The following is a 21,013-nucleotide window of genomic DNA, read 5'->3' as shown; positions in this document are numbered from 1 at the left end:
AACTTACCAGTCAGAATCTGTCAGAGTCTGAAATGCTCCGTTCTATCTGTGGTCATGTCATGTCTACATGAAGCATCTGTGCTCTAAGCAACGTTTGATCTCAGCATGAAGTCAAATCCTTCTAAATGACGTATAAACGATTTCTAGTAGAATTTCAAACGGGAACTGATTCCAGAAGGATCAAAAAAGGATCTTCTAGGAATCTGCAAAGATCCTACTGGATAAACTGAAATTCTGGTCAAATAATTCAAAGGAATTCAAAGGATTCTCTAGAACAGAAATTCTTCTAGCAATCCTATAAACATTCTGAAAGTGAATCATTTATTCCGAGTCCAAAACAGTGTTTGAAGTGATTAAAGGATCCTTGCGGTCGCCTTCAGAAATGATAGGATGTGAATCATGTGAATTCCCATCATGCACTGGGGCATGAATAATTAATCAGGTTGATTTTTTTGTGCTGTTTTCCAGCTGAGTTTACACTGTTTAATCTTTGCTTTTGTTGTTGGGTTTAGTAACTTGCCAATTTGTCACATCTGGAATTCATTTTCTACTCAAAATGACACATTCATACTCAAAAACGATCTTTCGAATATTACCGTCATTGTGTACTGTGTACCAAGATGTACCAAAAATGTGAGGATTTAATCAAGTAAATCATGCAAGTTATTTATTTACTTATTTTCAGTGCAGGAGTGTCTGCTGACTTGATTTTGTTCAGTAAATACATCAGAGATTAGATGCCAAATAAGCTTGAGCGACGTCTCATAAACAGACACTGCTGATCAGCGCTCAGCTCTGTTCAGTGTGTGTGTGGGGGGCACTGGAAGACTCCTTCAGGATAACTGAGGTGTTTCCATCATCAGTATGCATACACACAGACACGCAGTCACACACACTCAGGGCTTTTCTCCCTGACGACAGGTCCTGTGCATGCGAGGCCTGGTTGGCTGGCAGGGGTTGCAGTGACGGCGGTGTGTTAAGCAGACTGTCTCTGTGTGTGTTTACATCCTCCTCAGTGTGACTCCATTCTCCTTTTCATCCTGTCTCTTCTACTATATACACTTCCTTATTCTATTCTTATCGAAAAGGCTACAGTGCTGTGCACTATACATAATGCTTTTTTAGTTAACAAAGTATGCAAAATAGTATTCAGTTTAATATAGCCTAATAATAACAAGACTGGTGTGTTGTTAGCTATTTTGCATTTTAATCTATTTTTGTGAGTCAAGAAAAGATGTTAAAATCAAGAAGATAAAACCGAGAGCATTGCAGTGTGGGATACAGTATACCATGCAGAGATGATTTGCATACTGCACACAGTAAATTAAGCAATGTTTAGTACCATGTTTTGTTGCCAACAACACTCAACCCAGTCGAGCCAGTGATAATATCTCACTCAGTGCTGCCACCTGCAGTTTGAACACTGAACATGGGGTGTTGTGCATGGCGGAAGGATATCAGAAGGTTGCTGCTTTAAACTATACGAATAATATTGTGCCATGAGTGCTTAACCTAAAAAAAACTCCAGGATTGTAAGTGTAAGATTAACACTGTCAGGTAGGCCTAAACATAATGACTATGACTGTAAACATTCCTGTCCATTCTTCTTTTCTGGTATAGATATGGAAGCTTGTTTCCGCCATAGAATTACAAATAAAAAGGTTATTGCAATTTTTTATTTCACAATTCTGACTTTTTCCTATCACAATTGCGAGTTTACATCTCGCAATTTTCAGAATTGCGTGATATAAAGTCGCAATTGTGTTATAAAGTCAGAATTGCATGATATAAAGTCAGAATTGTGATATAGGCCTAAACTCACATTTCTGAGGAAAAATAAATAAATATTTTTTTTCCTTAGAATTGGACTTTTATAACTCGCAATAGCTTTTTTTCCCGCCACAGAATAAAACATTTTTAAAGATAATTGCGACATTTTATATTTATATTTACATTTACGCAATTCTGACTTTATATCGCGCAAAACTGCTTAATTCTGTGGCGGAAACAAGCTTCCATAGCATTGGTATCGTACAATGCACTCATTGTGTAGCTACATACATTTTTGCACTTATATGTAAAAATATATTGTTCCTGCATGTATTGCAGCTGTAAAATAATTACATCAATAATGACACTGTCCCTTAAACTTTTACTAACCTTAAACCTGTAACCTAACCCACATCCACCTCACATGTATGTGTTTTGCAATACAACACAAAATCACAGTAAGTAGGCCTATTGTAGGCTACCTAACAATACTTTTTTTTTTAATGTAAGTAGCCTAAATGCACCCGATATAGCCTACTGTAAAATGGATTTGAGTTTTCTTTTAAGAGAATTTCAGTATGTAACAAGTTTAAACACGTGTGTTTGTGTTTAAATAAAAGTAGGCCTATATTTGGATGACTAGCAGGTGCATTGTATTTGTATAATGGTTAAATATTATACAATAGCCTATACCATACAAAGGACAATATTACATTACTATAATAGGCCTTTTGTATAGTGTGTCATAAAATTAATCATCGCCTGTCTGTCTCTTAGGAAATGACATGAAATAGCCTAATACGGGGCTGTTGAATGCTTTATTCTGATTGGTTGACGAGCGTTCTAAGGTGCGCAGTTGTTTTCAGGGAAATGCGCGGATGAAGTAGTTCCAGGCAGATCTCGACCGCATTACAGTTCCATATCACTTCGCCAAATGATTTCAGTTATTTCAAAGGTCTTTACAGCCGACAACAGCAAAATAACCAATAAATATAGGGAACAATAGGATTTCCATGTTTTCCCCCCCCGCAAAAAAATAGGTTTTAGGCTATTATGTACGGAAAATACGTATCATAGGCCTATCTCTTCCACAGTTTCGCTATTAGAGATGCTGTTGCCGAACACTGTTGAGAGACACACATACTGAGGTAATTCACACGCTATATAATATATATATTGTAATGTGTGTTGCGTTTTGGGAATTGTCTTGGGAATTAATTAATGAGACTGATTGAGAAATGAGAAACAAATATATATATATATGCCTACATACACACACACACTGTTCAAACGCTTGGGGTCAGAACGGATTTAAAAAAGAAAAGAAATTAATAATTCAGCAAAGCATAAAATGGATAAAAGTTATAGTAAGTTTCTATTTAAAATAGATGCTGCATGTGATAATAATCATAAATATTTATTGACATCAAATCATCATATTAGAATGATTTCTGAAGGATCATGTGACACTGATAACTGGAGTAATGATGCTGGAAATTCAGCTTTGATCACAGGAATAAATTACATGTTAAAATGTATTAATGAGTGGCCTATAAGAGGCAAAAACACATTTTATTTTAAAAAATAAAATCACCAGCCCCAATCCTTTGAACGGTACTAGTGTATATTAATGTGATTCTCTACGGTTATATGGTTATATTCTGCTAGGACACCTGTGTGAACTGCTCACCGTAATATCACAGAGATAAAAAACTTGACACCAGCTGATTAAAAATCACTGTGCAAAAATAACTCAGCACTAAAATGTTGACTGAGGGCCGATCTGAAGTACAAGCTCATGTCGCAGCAACAGAGACCGGTGTCAGATCTATTTTCTCCAAATGAGTCATTTATAGTTCCTGTTTCTGTTAATGCTCTCAGTCACTGGAGTTCATAACAGCCCTCAACTGGCTAATCTCACTCTGACACAGACATTGTGTGAGGAAATGCATGTGGTCACATTCGTTTGCATGCTGTGAACATCAGCTCGTTCTGTTGCATGAAAAGCTCTCACTGCACTGCTAACTCTCTGATTGGTCTGTGCACTCGCAGATAGGAAGAGCAGCGCAACATTCAACGAGACCTTGGATCTGGTGGCTCCCAATGCGCAGACACAGGTGAGTGTTTCTCTGAGTGTGGAAATGATGGAAGGCAAGCTTGTGAGGGAGTGATGAAGTGTCCTGGTAAGGGCTAGTGAGCATCTCTCTCGAAGTTAGTGTTTCTTTTCAAGCTGCTGCTGCTTGTTCTCGAACTGCTCGACCACAGAGGAAACTCAGCGGAGGAAATGTAACTCACTCTCTGGGGTTTCACTCAGCTTCTGAACAAGACCGGATAAACTGTTGACATTCTGTGATATCTTGCATTTCTCCGCATAAAAACTGAATTTTCAATGCAAATCATGATGTGATGTCAGGTATAACTGTTCTTCGTTGACGGCTAATACACTGGAGAACAGGATACACTTGAATTTGAATGCAAATATGTAAAATATAAGTAAAGTCTCAACAAATTAAGCAAATATTTTGAATATTGTAGCGCACTTGTCCTTACAGAGCAATGTAGAAAATATCTCAAAGTTTGGGGTCAGTGGAATTAAAAAAAAAAAATAAAAAAAAATCTTTTTAAGAAATGGATTATTTTATTCAGCAAGAATGCATTAAATTGATTCAAAGTAATAGCAAAGTTACATTTCTAATTAAAATAAATGCTGTTTCTTTTGAACTTTCTGTTCATTAAAACATCCTGATTTTTTTTTTATTGCGGTTTCACAAAAATATGAAGCAGCACAACTGTTTCAACATTGATAAAAATCATAAATGTTTCTAGAGCATCAAATCATCATATCAGAATGATTTGTGAAGGATCATGTGACACTGAAGACTGGAGTAATGATGCTGACAGTTCAGCTTTGATCACAGGAATAAATTACATTTTAAAGTATTTTACAATAGAAAAAAATATTAACTGCATTTTTTTTTTTTTTTTTACCGACTTTTTCTTACAGAACCCAACAATTTTTGAATGTTATGCTGAGATAGAAAGCATTCAAAGCTAAACATATATTTCAGAAATGGTTATTTACGAGGTTGAACATATTTCTCTCACTCCTGATTAATATTGCCGTAAACTTGCCACTGAAGAGATACTGTGAAGAGCAACAGATGTAAGATCAGATCTGTTCCTGTAAAATGAGCATTTTCCCCTTGTTAAAAGCACTTGAGCATGTTATCTGTGTGTTTATTTCTGCTGGTGTCAGGAAGTCATTGGTCTCAGTGTGATGATCACTCGAGAAGCAGATAAGAGCTTTTGACAGCTGGAAGCAGGTCAGATATCTGCCTCTGGAAACAAATCACACAGATATTAAGAAGGAAAGTTGTTACATTCCTGAAGATGAACATGTGAGTTGTGTTTGCTCATACAAATGTGTTGGTCACGCGTTGGCAGCTCTCCCAGTCTCTGCTGTGCTCTATGAGGTGCACTGAAGTGGACTGAGAGGCTGTTCTGGGTGGTTAGGGCGCTGGTAGGTTGTGTTTTGGTTTCTGGTGTGGTTCTTGTGTTTTCCAGTAGCACTTCTGCTGTTGTAAGGAAACTGTGCCAGCATCTGTCTGCAGCCACTCTGAATTTAAGAGGCAGGAGCGACACGTCATGATTTTAACATCCAGCGATGCACACGAGTAATCAGGTCACAGCTGTACAACATCAGTCAAAACACACTTCTGGCTTACTCTGTCATGAAAGTGCATATAGGGTCAAACTGGAGCTTAGTTTGAGCTAAAGAGAATCATGTGCGAGATCTTTGTAGCGTAACATCTAGTGAACACCTGCTGTTTTGTTACTTTCATGACTACCCTTGTGGAAAAGAAGTAGCATACTTTTAAAAAGCGCACTTATTATGAAATTAATGTACTTATAGAAACACTTTATGAAGCCTTTCTTTTATAGACCCATTTATACTTATTTATAAGTATTACTATTCTATAAATATTTTTATAAAGACTCGTTAAGACCTACACTGCATAATAAGAACAGTTATAGTTATACATTTATATATTTTTTTTTTAATAATTATAAGTCATGCATTTGCTTTTTCAATGTGCATGCTCATAATACATTATACGCTGCTTTATAAATGATCAAATATAAAATAGATCCAGAAACACTTGTTTGCTGTACCAATTAGTTATCAATTATGTCTTTAATGGTTAAAGAAGTCATAAAATGTTTGCTTTAGAGAGGTCATGAATGGTAAAAATATATTGTTGCAGTGTTTTGCTAAAAAAAAAATGTTAACTTTATTTTATTTTTTATTATTACAGGAATTGTTCATAGTTACATTTACAAGTAAACAACTTAAAATGTATAATGAGCACATCTTCATGATTTCTTAACATTTGCTTTAAGAAAATTGCATCCTATATGTTTTAACTTTACTTAAAGCCATCAATGATGCATTTATAGAGATTAGTAACTGTATGATCACTTAAAATAAGTATTCATAAGAACACGGCTAATAATAACAATATATTCACTTATTTGACAGAAATAAATCTGCATTACTAAAAAGTCATTCTAACTATAATATAATAACATTATAGTGATGCAGGCTGCATCTTTATAAATACATTCATGAAACCATACGACTGACTATATTAATACTTATAAATCAATGTATAATGTATATGCACATTGAAAAAGCAAATGCAGTATAGGTCTTAATCGGTCTTTATAAATATATTTATAGAATAGTAATACTTATTAATAAGTATAAATAGGTCTATAATTCATTATAAGCATGGGCTTCATAGAAAGTGTAACGATTGAAGTCCAATGGAGGCAAGTGAGGTGAGAACCCAAACGCAATTTATTTACAAAAAGAACACAATCAAACATAAATCAAAAACATGGCAAGGCATGAAACCTCAAAACTAAAGCAGGAACATGAACATAGACTGGAAAACAAGACTACTGGAAAACAATCAATACTCGACAAGGACACAGGGCAAACATGAGGGCTTAAATACATACAGGACTCACGACGAGACAAGCGACACCTGTGAACATTTAAACAATCAACCAGTGACAACATGACACAACAGACAAGGGAACACACGGCAGGATCACATGACTAAAATGGGGATCACATGACAGACCAGAACCCTTGAACAAGAAACAAACACCCAAAACGTGACAGAAAGTGTTACCGAATATACTTACAGTTAGTGCAAACTGAATGTAATGCTTTCTGACACTTACTTGCAAGTTAATTGCAATTAAATGAAAACATATTATTGCTTAAATTTATATGAAATGCAGCTTGAGTGTTTGCTTTGACTCTCTTAAGTTAAGCACGGTTTTGAATGTAATTTCATAATTACTTTTATTGTCTTTGAAATATGGTTAAAGTCGAATGTACTGACAAGCGTTTACCGTGAACTCAAATATACTTCAATGCAATTTCTGTTGAAACTTGTGTCATGTATTTAAATAGATTTATAATTACACATTTGTTTTTTTAATAACACACTACAGTTAAAATTATGATCAAGTACTTCTTAATAACACATCAAAATAAGTGTACTTATATAAGCATTATTAAAACAATGATTTGAAATGTACTTTAAAGCAAAACTTTTAAACATTCAAAATGCATTTTAACACCTTTTTTACACTTAAATGGCCCTTTCGTTTCATTAATATAGTATCTGCAAGTACAGCTTTTAAAAAATAGACTCTCTGTAATACACTACAAGTGCACTTTCAAAACTCTTCTTTTTCACAAGGGTATTTAAACTACAAAAGGGTAAGTTTGAGGTATTAATATGTGTGTGTGTGTGTAAATATGTGTTACTTTATGACTTACTTTATGATTTTATGACTTACTTTATGACTGGAACAAAAACCATTGAGGAGGAGGTGGGTGTCTTCAGAAGATGTGACACTTCCTCAACTTATCAGCTTGGCTGTTGTTGAATAGTTGTAACTAATGTGTTTTTGGAATTTTTTTTTTTTTTCTCACAGTCTTTTAGGTTAAAAGTGACGCATAAGAGAAACTATGCCTGGACCTCCACCACCGCCCCCTCCTGCTCCCCCTCCAACCTTTTCAGTGGTATGATACCATTGTTCAGATCTAGGGCAATTCCACGCAAAAATGTCACATCCATAACGCCAACTAAATACCATGGCATTGTGTTGGTGTTATGGATGTGACAGTTTTGCGCGGAATTGCCCTCTACATATTGTGATAAATAGCTTAATATAGTATTTAAAGGCCTGGTTTCACAGACAGGGCTTAGATTAAGCCAGGATTAGGCCTTAGTTCACTTAGGTCATTTAACCCTCGTGCACCGTTCGATTTCTGGGTACGGCCTTGTTGGAGTTGGTCATATTGAACCTAATTGGATTCAATACAATTCCCCAAAAATCGCACTATGAAAAAAAAATAAAAAAAATAACGTATTACCCTTTAATATCAATATTTTTCACATATTACAAATAATAAACATCTGAATTTATGATTTATAAAAATGTTTTTAACCACTGTTTTTAAGACTGCCCCGCCCCCACACCTGTGGGATGTTTGCGATTACAAATTTATTACTATAATATCTTAAAGGTGCATTAAGCAACTTTTCATGTTAAAAATACCTGTTTTTCTAACCCATACATGCTTAAACAATTGCCCGATGGGCTGAATGAGCCCTTCTCTGATCACTGCGATTGCCTCTATAATCCTGTACAGTAAAATAAATAAGAGGGATTCGGGCCGAATCTGAGACTGGGCGTGACGTCATGCGCGTTCAGTTGCAGTGTTGCAGTTTCATTTGTCGCCAGAGGGGGGCATAGTTCTGCAAAAACTCAGAGACTTGCTCTTTGCACCTTTAAGTAATATTAAAAAAATATCATTTGAAAGCTTTCAGACTCTAGTTTTCATATTTGGCCCCTTGTTTTTCATAAGAAATGCAGGAGCAATAGATAAATAGCGATAGATTCTTTATTTGCGATACAATTTATTTGTAATTAAAATCAAATTAGTTCATTACTTCATATGTCTACTTCATAAATATTTAGAAAAGTATGGAAATATATGGTTCGGATCACTCAAATCACTCAATATGGAAATCGAAGAGTCATAGTGGAAAAGTTTGGTACTGCGGCCAAAAAATCTTACTGAAGGCTCATTTATTGAGATATCAAACTAAAATTTGACACAGTACTTTGATTTTCTTAGATTTAGAAAATCAAACATGCTTTTTAAATTATATATTTTATATAAAATATATATATTAAAATATTTTTATATTTTACATGTTCATAAACTTAAACTTCTATAACTTTTTTTAAACTTTACTTTTATAACTGTTTTTATAACTTCTACAATAATCTGTGACATTTCGCCTTTAAAAAGATACCAAATTTAAGTCTGTGCTCAGAAGTATTCAAGATTTATAACAATTTAAGTTGGAAAAGTCATTTTTATGCGAGTGCTCAAAAAATGGGGACTGACAGTTATCAAGTTAAACAGTTTTGTTTTCACAGACTTTCAAAAATAAAAAGTTGTTAAACTCAGCAAGACACTTCCACTTCTGAACTAGAGCGCTGACATACGATAAAGAAATGCTGTTATTTTGTGTCTGTACTGTTGCTTTTGAATATCTATGAGGGTCAAATTGACCCACAAACAAACTTTAAAATCGTATAAAAATGTTAAAATCCCCACACATCGGCATGTTGAAACTTTACATGCATGTTCATGACCCTAAATGAGAAAAAGTCACAAAATGTCAAGGAAAGAAAAAAACAGGTTAACCGGAATTGCTGACAACTCAAAAATCGAAATGGGTTAAACTGACCCGCAACATAACACGAGGGTTTACAGCTTTTATGAACGTGCCCTAGAAAAAAATACATACTGGTGTGCATCTTGAGTCAAAACAATGGCACTGACATATTTTAAGATATTTCAGTAAACGTTAAAACAGCTCAAACATGCATTTTAGTCTTGTCTGTGAAACTGGGGGTATAATATCAAAATATTTATACTGGACCAAATACAAGTATTTTCATGATGATTATGTTAATAGTTCATTTGTATGAAATAGAACAGGATCTCACATAAACCAAGTGTTCAAGTGATCAGATATTGGAGTCAGATAGAAGATAAGCAGTGTACAGGTTGATCACTTGTAAGGGTCATTTTCTAGGAACAGTGTCATGTGTGCCGGAATATTGAACGTTTTTAAATCATCTCATTTGACAAAGTTCCTGCTGAAGATACCAGAGCCGTAACTACCACATGCTGGACCAAACGTACGAGGACGTTTAGAGATCAGTGGTAGATCAACAGATATGGGCTTTTCAAGGTCTTAAACCGTTAAACGGTTCCCTCCCATCTTAAATATGTGGTTATTGAGCGCTGCAGTGATGACGTATTTTTGTTGGCCAACCCGTAAGTTGGATGGATGGATGATTCAGCTGCGGGCACCATCGTCTGGTGAGACGCATGACTCTATCCTGATAAGCACTCATTGTCACAGTTGTAAACATGACAGCTTTCTTTTTTTCCATGAGGGGGTTTGGCACCACAACGGCTTTATTTCCAGGCAGAACGTGACACACACGTCTCCCGGAAACCCTGTAGAATTCAACCAATCAGAGATGACGACTTCAACTTCCCATTTTGTGTGCCTTGTGCATCATACATTCAGCCAACGGTCCGTGAGGCTGAAAGACTAGTGTTCACCAGACTTATTTCAGGCATTTAACAAAAAACAAAAAAACACTAACTTCAGGACGATTGAACCGCAAGTGCTCAAATACTAACTTATTTATGGGTTTTGGCCTACAAAAATACATCATCCCTGCAGCACTCCATAGCCTTGCTCCAAATACCAGTTGTTATTTATCGAAAAATAAAAAATCCTTATGCACTACAATATTTCTGTCACATCAACATTCACATGAACGTTTTGTTCTATTTTGGTTTAATTTTCACTCCGTCTGCTTAGTCAGTGGTTATCATGGATATTCATTAAGGAGCACACCTCTCTGTATTTGGTTGATCATCACTGTGTATTTAAAGGGATAGTTCACCCAAAAATGAAAATTTTGTCATCACACTTCCAAACCTGTATGAATTTCTCACGATAGATTACTATGGAAGTCAATGGCTTCTTTAAAAATATCTTCTTTTGTGTTCAATGGAAGAAAGAAACTTGTACAGGTTTTGGAGAACCTAAGGGTAAGTAAATGATGACAGAATTCCCATTTTTGGGCGAACTTTATCCCTTTAAGTTTCTCTTTAGTTCCCATTCATTGTCCGGTATTGTTTGTGCTGTTTGTGTATGGCACACTGTTTCGTTTGTGTCCATTGATATTACATTGAGTGTACTTTGTTAATAAATCACGTTTATATTTGGATCTACTTCGTCTACCTTCTTCCTCCTGGGATTAGACTGCAATTCCAAAAGTAAGTTTGATTTATATAATTTAAATTGGCACTGGAGAAAGTTTTGAATTGATCAAAATTCTGGATTTATTGTTTATTGTTCAACCGTTGAACATTATAGCTAATAGCTAACAAATAACATTGTATAGCCTACACTTTTTATGCCAAGAACAAAATGAGCGTGCCAGGTTTTTCCCATAAATAAGTTGAAATATTGAGCCTGATGATGTCAATAGTGTAACAGCAATCAAATACTGATAAAAGATTGTACTTTCTTGTTTCTGTTTAACCATGTGATCACAAATACACACATATAATACGGCATTATGTAACGTGTAATTATGTAGCACACACTGTCTATTCAAAGTTGTAGGTATTCAAGGCTGAATATCTATTTTGAGTTGACGGCAATGTTTATGTAACATCTCTAATTTACATTTACTTTCACTAGGCGAACACAGAGAAGCCGAATCTGAGCAGAAATGAGCAGCAGGGGAGAAATGCTTTACTATCAGACATCGGCAAAGGCGCTCGACTGAAGAAAACAACCACCAATGATCGGAGCGGCCCAATTCTGGACAGTGAGTTAAACTTGTTTTGTGCAATATGTTTTGTGATATATATATATTATACTCTTTAAAATCAATGGTTCCATGAAGAACTTTTGGAACCATGGAACCTTCCATTGCACAAAAGTTCTTCAAACTAAGAAAAACTGTTATTTTAAGAACTGTTCATGGAAAGGTTCTTGAGGGAACCAAACATGGTTCTTCTGTGAAAACCCCTTTTTGGAACCTTTATTTTAATCAGAATTTGCAATCTGAGTGAAACAGCTTCTCGAACAAGAACAAATGTAGGGTGGGGCTTGATTTTGATCATGGGGAATTGATTGGATGGTTGTGGTTTGCTATTGGTGGGTCTCATGTGAGTGTCAGGTTGACCCGCCCTGGCTTAAACGTCCCAACAACACTCGTCCAGTGAATGTTTATTGATAAAGTCATTGGACTAGCTAGATATTACTCTCTTGGCCATAGTCTATAATGCTGGTCCAACACTTTCTAAGTGCATGTAGCTGTGGGCTTGCATTGGCATGATTAGAGACTCCAATTATGAGCAAAACGACGGTTTGATGCAGAAGGTCTTTGAGGATCGAAAACCAAAGCCTGGCCCAAACTTAGGGGTCCTTCGAAGGCGTTTAGCTCAGCATGTCAGAACTTATAATTCTCCTTTTCCCAACTCTGTTCTTAGACAGTGATCTTTTAAAGTGTTTAGATGTCAAACCCTCAGGAGGTTAATGAGCCAATAAGAAAATTCACATTTGGAGGCAAAGTTGTCATCTAGCAGGGTGTTTTGCATATGAAACTTGATTGGGAAGAGAAAAACTTGCAAGGTGACCAGTGCCTGGTTCTGCATCTGGGTGTTGGTTGCAGTTTGGGGTAGTTCCACAGAAACAGTTTGCTTGTTGGATGAGGGGTATTGGGCGATTATTTATGAAATATAACAAATAATGTGTCTGATCTGTCTCAGGCACTACAGAGGGCACATGAATTTAAAGGCCCACTGAACCAAAGTGCCTTGGAACATGCAGCTTTATATGATGCATTGACGTAATTTCCACTGAGACAGGAAGCTGAGGCGGGACATATTGAATGGCTCCTCCCCCTTTTCAAATAGCCAATAGCGTTGCTTTACCACACAGACTGCAAGTCAGACTTGACAGCACCATGGAAGCGAATCTGAGCTCTGATGATACGCTGGATTCAATAGTAGAGGTGTGAATAAATTCTAGCCATTTCATTCTTAACCAACATACAGTTGGAAAACGTAATAAAAATCGAGCAACCGAACACACATCTCCAACACAAATTGCTCCGTGACGTGTCAACACCGGTCGCTTTGGCCAGTTGATATTTATAGCATAAGGGGCGGAGCTTTAGATTCTAGAGAGCATTTGATTGGACAGAAGATGGGATGAGAAGTTGAAGTCTGCGGTGATGTCATAAAAATCCCTGATCCATTTTAGCGGAAGTGAGAGACTGTAAGTTTTGAAAGCTTATATCTCTTAAATGTGAATTTTGTCATTGGTTTGGAACACACCAGCTTATTCATAACCTTAAGGCTAACATATTCATACCAAATGCTAAAAGTAGAATCTGTGATTGCGAATAACAGGATCCACACCGGCGCGGTGATTGACAGCCGCACGTTCTCCTCAAAACATTTGATTCATCCGCGCAGTGCCGGGCCGAGGCACAACACACGTAAAGTTGGTAATTCCGCAAATAACTGCAATTGCAGATTTCGAACAGAGATGGCGACAAAGAGGAAAAACTTCGGACTGCAGCTTTAAAATCAAGCAGCTTTAACCATATTAAACATGAAAAACAGTGCCAGCGTCTTGTTTCATCAGAAGTACAACTTAATTTTCTACTATAAAGCAGTTCTCCAGCATGTTCATCTTATTACTCATGTACATCTAACGACAACCTACTGAACAGGCCAAATGAACCAGAAAAGATTTCCACACGAAAGAAGGCAGAGCCTTCGCGCACACCTACCTGTTCTTGGAGTAGGTCAACTTACAGTTTCGCTATTAGTAGAGGCTGCTGTCAAACACTGTTGAGAGACACACAGACTCTGGTAATTCACACACACTTAATCTCTCTCTCTCTCTCTCTCTCTCTCTCTCTCTCTCTCTCTAATCTGCATTAATAATGGCATTGGTCTGCTATCAATGGCCTACACACAAGAGCGTTTTAAGGAAAAAACTTGACAAATGTCTTGAAATACATCATCTGAACAATGTTTTGTGGTAAACATAGTATAAGCTGAATAATTGACTCCGGGCCATTGAATTGTTAGAAAATAATGCAACTTATTATTAATAATAATATTCTAATAATTAAACGGACGGAATCTATTATTCTTTATACAATTGTAACACTTAAGTTCCAATGAAGACGAAGATGAAGATATTGTATCACAAGGTTTAATAGATGAATCCAAATAGACAGCCAACATGCGAGACAGTGTGCTAGTGCACAGACAATACCGGACCAGGAGCGCAGGTGAAGGAACAAGTTAAGAAGGAAAACAAACAAGGATAATTAATCACACACAGCTGACACATATGAACTAATGATAACGGTGACCAAGGAGTCAAACGAGTGGCGGGAATCTGAACAAAGATGACACGTGACAAATGAAAACAAACTGAAAGTTCATGAAAACTAAACTAAACTGAACAGAATGGTGGCAACAATGATGTGCACGGATGAATAATTTATAACAAATATTGCTATAATATTTCATATTCATAAAAAAGATTGAATTTTGATTTCATGGTGACTTTAAGAGTGTAGAGCCAAAGACATTCTAACGAATAAATTGATTTTTTTTTTTATAAGTAAATAAAAACAATTAATTTATTTGTAAGTATTACAAATATTATAAGTATTAATTGCATTTTTTTATTTACACAGAGCCCAAAGGAGGAGGAGGAGGAGGAGGAGGAGGAGGAGGAGGAGGAGGAGGGGGAGGGGGAGGGGGAGGGGGTGGTGGAGGACTGGGTGGGCTGTTTCAGGGTGGAATGCCAAGACTGAGATCACCAGGAAACAACAACGGTAATCATCTAAAATAAATCATTTTTTATTATTATTTAATACTACATTCAAGCCTTAAATTAAAGGGGTAAAAAAATATATATATATATATAAATATTACATAATAATAATCCTATTTTTAATTGAATAAAAATAGTATTAATAATAATACAATTATAATTATTATTTAATAATAATAATAATAATAATAATATCCTATTTATTATTTGATCCTATAATTTTATTGCATTGTGACAAAATGAAATCAAAATGTTTATACTATACTATACTATACTATATGTTTATAAAGTAGTAATAATTATAATTTAGTCATTTTATATTTTCCATTGACATAAACTGATATCAAAATGTTTATACTATACTATACTGTACAATATTATACTATATGTGTATAATATAATAATCCTATTTGTTTTTTTTCATTGACAAACTGAAATCAAAATGTCTACACTATACTATACTATACTATACTACGTTATACTATACTATACTTGTGTAATATAATAATATTCCTAATTAAGTCCTAATTATTTTTTCCATTGACAAAAACTGAAATCAAAATGTGCTGTACTTAAAACTTGTCTTCATATTCTTTGTTTTTTGGTCCGTTAAAACAGTAAGAGGACCAATGCCTCCCACAACTGGGAGATTCCCAGCGCCCAGCAGCCCAGCAGGAAGCAGACCCCCACTGCCAGTCACCGGACGACCTTCTCCTGGGAGGGCCGGACCACCACCTGTACCACCATCGGGACGCTCATCCCAGCACAGCTCTCCCAGCGGCCCACCAGCTCTACCTGGAAACCGATCGTCAGGTTCCTCACCTTCTGTACAACCCCCAAGCCAGCCAGGCAGACGTCCAAGCCTTCCTCCCGCCCCGAGAGAGTCTTCTTTCCCTCCACCACCAATGCCTGCATCTGCCCGGCCGCCATTACCCACGATCCCTAGCAGGCCCTTAGATGACCTCCCTCCCCCTCCACCACCCACTGGAGGAAAAAGACCGTCATTTTCTCGAGATGCGTCACTACCACCACCACCACCATCAACTGAGAGTAAACCAATGAGTTCTCAGAGGCCTATGGGCAATCCGCCTCCATCCTTTCCTCCAGGAAGAGGGGGGGCACCACCCATCCCACCATCCCCGAGGGAGGAGCCCAACACTAGAGGTGGTCAGAGAAACAGCCTTCCTCCTCCTCCTCCACCTGGACGCTCCAGCCCACTGCCTCCACCGCCCAATGAGCGGCCGCCTCCACCTGGACGCTCCAGCCCACTGCCTCCACCGCCCAGTGAGCGGCCGCCTCCATCGGGACGGAGCCCATCTGTACGGGCAGGTATGTGGAAGGTCATTTCTGTTTTGCATTTAATTTTTTACTGTCAAAATATTGAGTCAAATGTATTTTATATTTACAAAACGGTTAGTTCCAGTCCTTGATTCTGATTGATTTTATATTCACGATAAATCACGGCTATGACCGCTTCACCAAACGGTTCTATGTATCACTACACAACACCCCTAGCAACCACTCTTAGTAACTTAATCATATGTTCTTATTGATATTTTTCATTGAAGCTTATAGAGAAGTATTGTGAGATCGAGTAAACGAGTGTACCTGCATTTACAGTAGATTTGGCATTTTCCTTCAGGTCAGTCCTATATTCGTAATAAGAAATCAGTTTGAATGTCCGCTGCTATGTCTTGTCCTTTTAACATTTGGGGTTGTCCCGTGCCCTGACACGCTAGTCATTTCAATATAAAAGTCTTCTCTACTGACTGACTCACTCATAAAGATAGTCTTTTCCATCATCTAAAGGCGAATTAGTGTAATGTCTGTTGCTATTCACAGTCAGGGACTATTTTTTCCAGCGGAAGGAAGACCTTTAGTGATTTTACTTCATGAAAGTTGCATTGATACATATTTTTTGGCTTTAATATTTGTATTGTGTGGTAACTGTTTTATAAAAGCTCTGCTTCGTGTCGTTCCTAACAACGCCCTTCAGCTGTGACTTATTTACGATACAGCACAGCCTCTCGTACCTTATTGCTTACATATGTATGGTTTAAATTAGGGTTAGTAAATCTTACTTATTGACTATGTGTTTGTTAAAAAACTCTGACAGGACGGAAAGTGATATTGAGGTCATATGAAAAACCAAAACATGTTTTGCCATGTAGTGACATTTTTTAAAATGCAACTAGTATGACTAACTAACATGATGTCTATCTTTAAAAATGTAAGGTGTAAAATAGTTTATAATAAAACATAAATGTGTTTTTGAAAAGTTTGGGGTTGGTAAAATTGTAAAAGTTTTTGAAAAAATATATTATGTTACTGCACAACTGTTACTGCACGCACTGCAACAAATGGTGGTTGAAATAAAATGCTGCGTGGAGTCAACCAATCAAAATGCGGCTTGAACTCAACCGATCAGCATGTTCAGCACCCAAGTCCCACCCCTGAACGTTCCTGAACTTTGAAAAGGAAGAAGTACTCACAAGCAGGGACTTTCAGATGGGGAAATATTTACCCGGAACTTCATTTAGACCCTAAATGAAGAATTTTGGTTCCTGCGGTGGAAACACACCGAGTACCAGCCCAAAGTCCCTAATTCCTGGGGAAAAAAAATATTTTTCAAATAAATTAAATGTGAATTTGGAGACGCCTGCATACACACGATTCATGTGTTATGATGTTTAGAAACAAGACATTGTTTTATTGTTTTGTGGATTTCTCATCATGCGACTGGACCTCCCCTCCAGGTCCTCTTCCACCTCCACCCTCAGGAGGAGGAAACAGAGGTGGGATGCCTCAGCCCGTACCTCCTCCTAATCGTCCCGGTGGATCAGGCAGGCCCGCTTTTCCCCCAGACCCTCCCAGAGTGCCCAGCTTTCCTCCCCCGCCCCCCGAAACCATCAACGGCTACCAGTGCCCTCCACCACCTGCCACAGGTACGACCTCTGCGCTCTTAAAGGGACAGTTCACCTGAAAATGAACATTTTCAGGGATTGTTCACCCCAAAAATTATGTCATTAATTACTCACCTTCATGTCGTCCCAAACCCGTAAGACTTTCATTCATCTTCAGAACACAAATGAGGGCTTTCTGCCCCTCCATTGACAGGCTACGCAACTACCACTTTCAAGGTCAAGAAAGGTAGTAAAGACAACATTAAAGAAATCCATGTGACTCCAGTGGTTTAACCTCCATTTTATAAAGCGACGCAAGTGCTTTGTTTGTGCAAAAAAAATAAATGAATTTACCAATTTACTTTATTTACAAAATATGAATCTCCAACTCTACAACGTCTGCTGTCGCGTCAACACACACAACATATATGGTGCTCTCGTGATATTCGTGCATATTTAGTAAATAAAGTGGTAAATGCATTTTTTTGTGCAAAGCACTCGCATCGCTCTATAAAACTGAGGTTAAACCACTGGAGTCACATGGATTACTTTAATAATGTCTTTACTACCTTTCTTGACCTTGAAAGTGGTAGTTGCGCAGACTGTCAATAGAGGGACAGAAATCTCTCAGATTTGTGTTTCGAATATGAATGAAAGTCTAACGGGTTTGGACCTACATGAGGTTGAGTAATTAATGACAGAATTTTTTGGGGTAACTATCCCTTTAAGACTGGAACCTACATCTTATATATGTTTATGAGAAAATGTCAGCATGCATAGGTCTACAATACAAAAGGCAGTTTAAACCTGAAGAGAGACATTTCTGCATTGTCGTCAAAAAACAGAATTGAAAATAAAGTAGGTTTTCTGGATATGAGAAAGTATTTAAACAGAAATAAGTTTAGTTTTAACAAAAAAATGTAGGGTTACCGTATTTGGAATTTAAAGGGATAGTTCACAGGGTCAAAATTCTGTCCTCATTTACTCACCCTCATGTCGTTCCAAACCTGTATGACTTTCTTTCTGTCTTCTGTGCAATGTTGAAGAAAATATTTTGAAGAATGTTTAGAAAAAAACTGTTTCGGTTCCCTTTGACTTCCATTGTTTGAACAAACCAAAAACTACCATTGAGGTCAAAGGGAACTGACACTTACACATCTTCTTCTGTGTTCTGAAGAAGGTAGGAAGTCATTCAGGTTTGAAACGACATGAGGGCGAGTAAATGATGACAGAATTTTCATTGTGGGTGACCTTTCCCTTTAATGTCCATAGACAGCAGATGCAGCATTACGTATGGTTATGAAATGTGCTATTGACAATTGCTATTGACTGACTCTGTTTGGCGGTAAATAATCTATCGTATTCTTTTCCTCTAGATGAATGGGGGATGAGGTTCTCCTTCCATGCTCTGTCTGAATTACCTCCACCAGAGCCGTACGTCTCCTTCTCGAAGTCCTACCCCAGCAAGGCCGGGGGCAAAGGTCAGCACTGCAGGGTTTTGTGCAGAATTGTAATGAGAGTTCTCTAAAAGTGTGTGTTGTTGTGAATCTAGTATGATGCAAATGTCCACCCACAAATGTTTTTTGTTTTCCTGCTTTTAGAGGTGACATGTTAAGTTTTGCATATTTTAATTGCATATTTTATTAATGTCAGAATAGTTAGTTTATATCTATTTGTTTTTCAGGAATCGGAGACAGAGGAGCGCCACCCTTGCCACCAATTCCCAGATGAAATGTTTTGGCATTATCATAGTATGAGATGGATTTTCATCTGCTGAATGAGACTCAGGAACTCATTTTTTATATAAATTTTTTTTTCTTTATTTTTCTAATTTCTTTTGGGTGAAAAAATGTATGTCCACTATGGCAATTAAAGTGCATTCTGTCATTATCCGTGAAAGTTTGTTTTAATCAGTTTCAGTTTGAAATTAAGACATTTTTGTTTGTGTGTACAGGTTTAAACTGCATTGTGAGGTCCAAATGTCCCAACAAGTGCGTGTGTGTGTGTGTGTGTGTGTCTGTGTGTAGTTCAGGTATTCCCTACATTGCGGGGACATTTTTGGTCCCCATGAGGAAAACAGCTTATAAATCAAAAAAGTGACTGATTTGAAAATGTAAAAATGCAGAAAGTTTTTTGTGATGGGTTGGTTTAGGGGTCGGGTTATGGGAGAAAATATACAGTTTGAACAGTATAAAAATCATTTTTTCATTTTTTAAAAATCAAAAATTCTAATGAAAGTCCCTAAAAAACATGAAAACCCAACTTACAAAAATACCTTGTCCTGCTAATTATATCTACATTTATTTATTTAACAGACAAATTTATCTGACTAACATTTGAGAAAAATAGTGAGTAATTTAATGTATCATAAAGTAGCACACATTTCATCAGGAATCCAGAAGGTTACGCAGCTAGAAAAGTGAAGTTGCAAAACTGAAGAGGAAAGAGAGAAGTTCACATTTGAAGTAGTAGGGGCATTTTGCCTCTCAATTGAAAATGGTTATTCTCTCCTGAATTTATTTGTTTTTCAATCAACTTTCCTACAAATAATATACAGGACATCTCAATGCAGGAATATAGAATAGCCTACATTAAAGCCGCTGTGAGCAAGGAAGTGAATATAGCGAAGCGATGCTAACTTCTGTCAAACCAAGCCACTGAAAGTCCCCACACTGCCATGCCTTCAACCCTCAACCACATGCCTGTGTGTGTGTGAGAACTGGAAGAACTATCTCTGTCTGGTAAAGCTGTAATCTGATTGGCTGAAAGGGAACGTGAACAAGGCTGATACAATGAGGTGGATGGAGTAATAAATTCTGCTTTGTTTTATGATTATGCTGTATTTTTTGTAGGCTATTGCAGTGTTCCTCAAATTCTGAATTCAGCCCAGGGCAACGTAAATGTATATTTCATGGGTTTGTATTTGTATTGCTCTCTTTTTCTACACGCAAACTGATCAGTGGCCCAAAATAAAGTTCGACTAATAATCCTGAAGTCAAACATTTTGAGTTAGCTGTACATTGTGAATGCTTGATTTAAAGAAATGCCTCCCTCTATCGACCATGACAAGAACATCTGGCTTGGTATTTTGTAATGCTGTCAATCAAATCAGTATTATTACAAGTATTATTCCCATAGAACCGAGAGTTTTCATATATATATATTTTAAATAAAGGAGGTTTCCATATTACGTGTGTTGTTTCGGGCTTATGTTATGCAAAGGAAAGCACCACGTGAAAGATGCCTGTGCGCTTGTGCGCATGCGCATACTCT

At 36.9% G+C, this 21,013-nt stretch overlaps 1 protein-coding gene across 3 annotated transcripts; it reads left to right on the top strand.

Annotated features, from left to right (window-relative positions):
- Nucleotides 1-1,429: 1,429 nt before the first annotated feature.
- wipf1a (WAS/WASL interacting protein family, member 1a) lies at nucleotides 1,430-20,929 on the top strand. Of its 3 annotated transcripts, XM_079880464.1 has the most exons (11): nucleotides 1,430-1,557; nucleotides 2,848-2,918; nucleotides 3,823-3,887; nucleotides 7,789-7,876; nucleotides 11,222-11,236; nucleotides 11,667-11,796; nucleotides 14,698-14,838; nucleotides 15,456-16,166; nucleotides 17,594-17,782; nucleotides 19,117-19,221; nucleotides 19,425-20,929. In XM_079880464.1, the coding sequence occupies exons 4-11, from the start codon at nucleotides 7,823-7,825 to the stop codon at nucleotides 19,469-19,471; spliced, it is 1,392 nt and encodes a 463-aa protein (XP_079736590.1). In that variant the 5' UTR covers nucleotides 1,430-1,557; nucleotides 2,848-2,918; nucleotides 3,823-3,887; nucleotides 7,789-7,822; the 3' UTR covers nucleotides 19,472-20,929. The 3 variants fall into 3 exon arrangements, with proteins under 3 accessions (XP_079736590.1, XP_079736591.1, XP_079736592.1); XM_079880465.1 differs by lacking the exon at nucleotides 2,848-2,918; XM_079880466.1 differs by lacking the exons at nucleotides 1,430-1,557; nucleotides 2,848-2,918; nucleotides 11,222-11,236 and having other exon boundaries at nucleotides 3,650-3,887.
- The last annotated feature ends 84 nt before the right edge of the window (nucleotides 20,930-21,013 follow it).

Source organism: Squalius cephalus, assembly GCF_949319135.1.
Source record: "Squalius cephalus genome assembly, chromosome: 9".
NCBI classification, from domain to species: Eukaryota; Metazoa; Chordata; class Actinopteri; order Cypriniformes; family Leuciscidae; genus Squalius; species Squalius cephalus.
The sequence above is the reverse complement of the archived record's forward strand: the minus strand, read 5'-3'. Positions and strand labels throughout refer to the sequence as shown.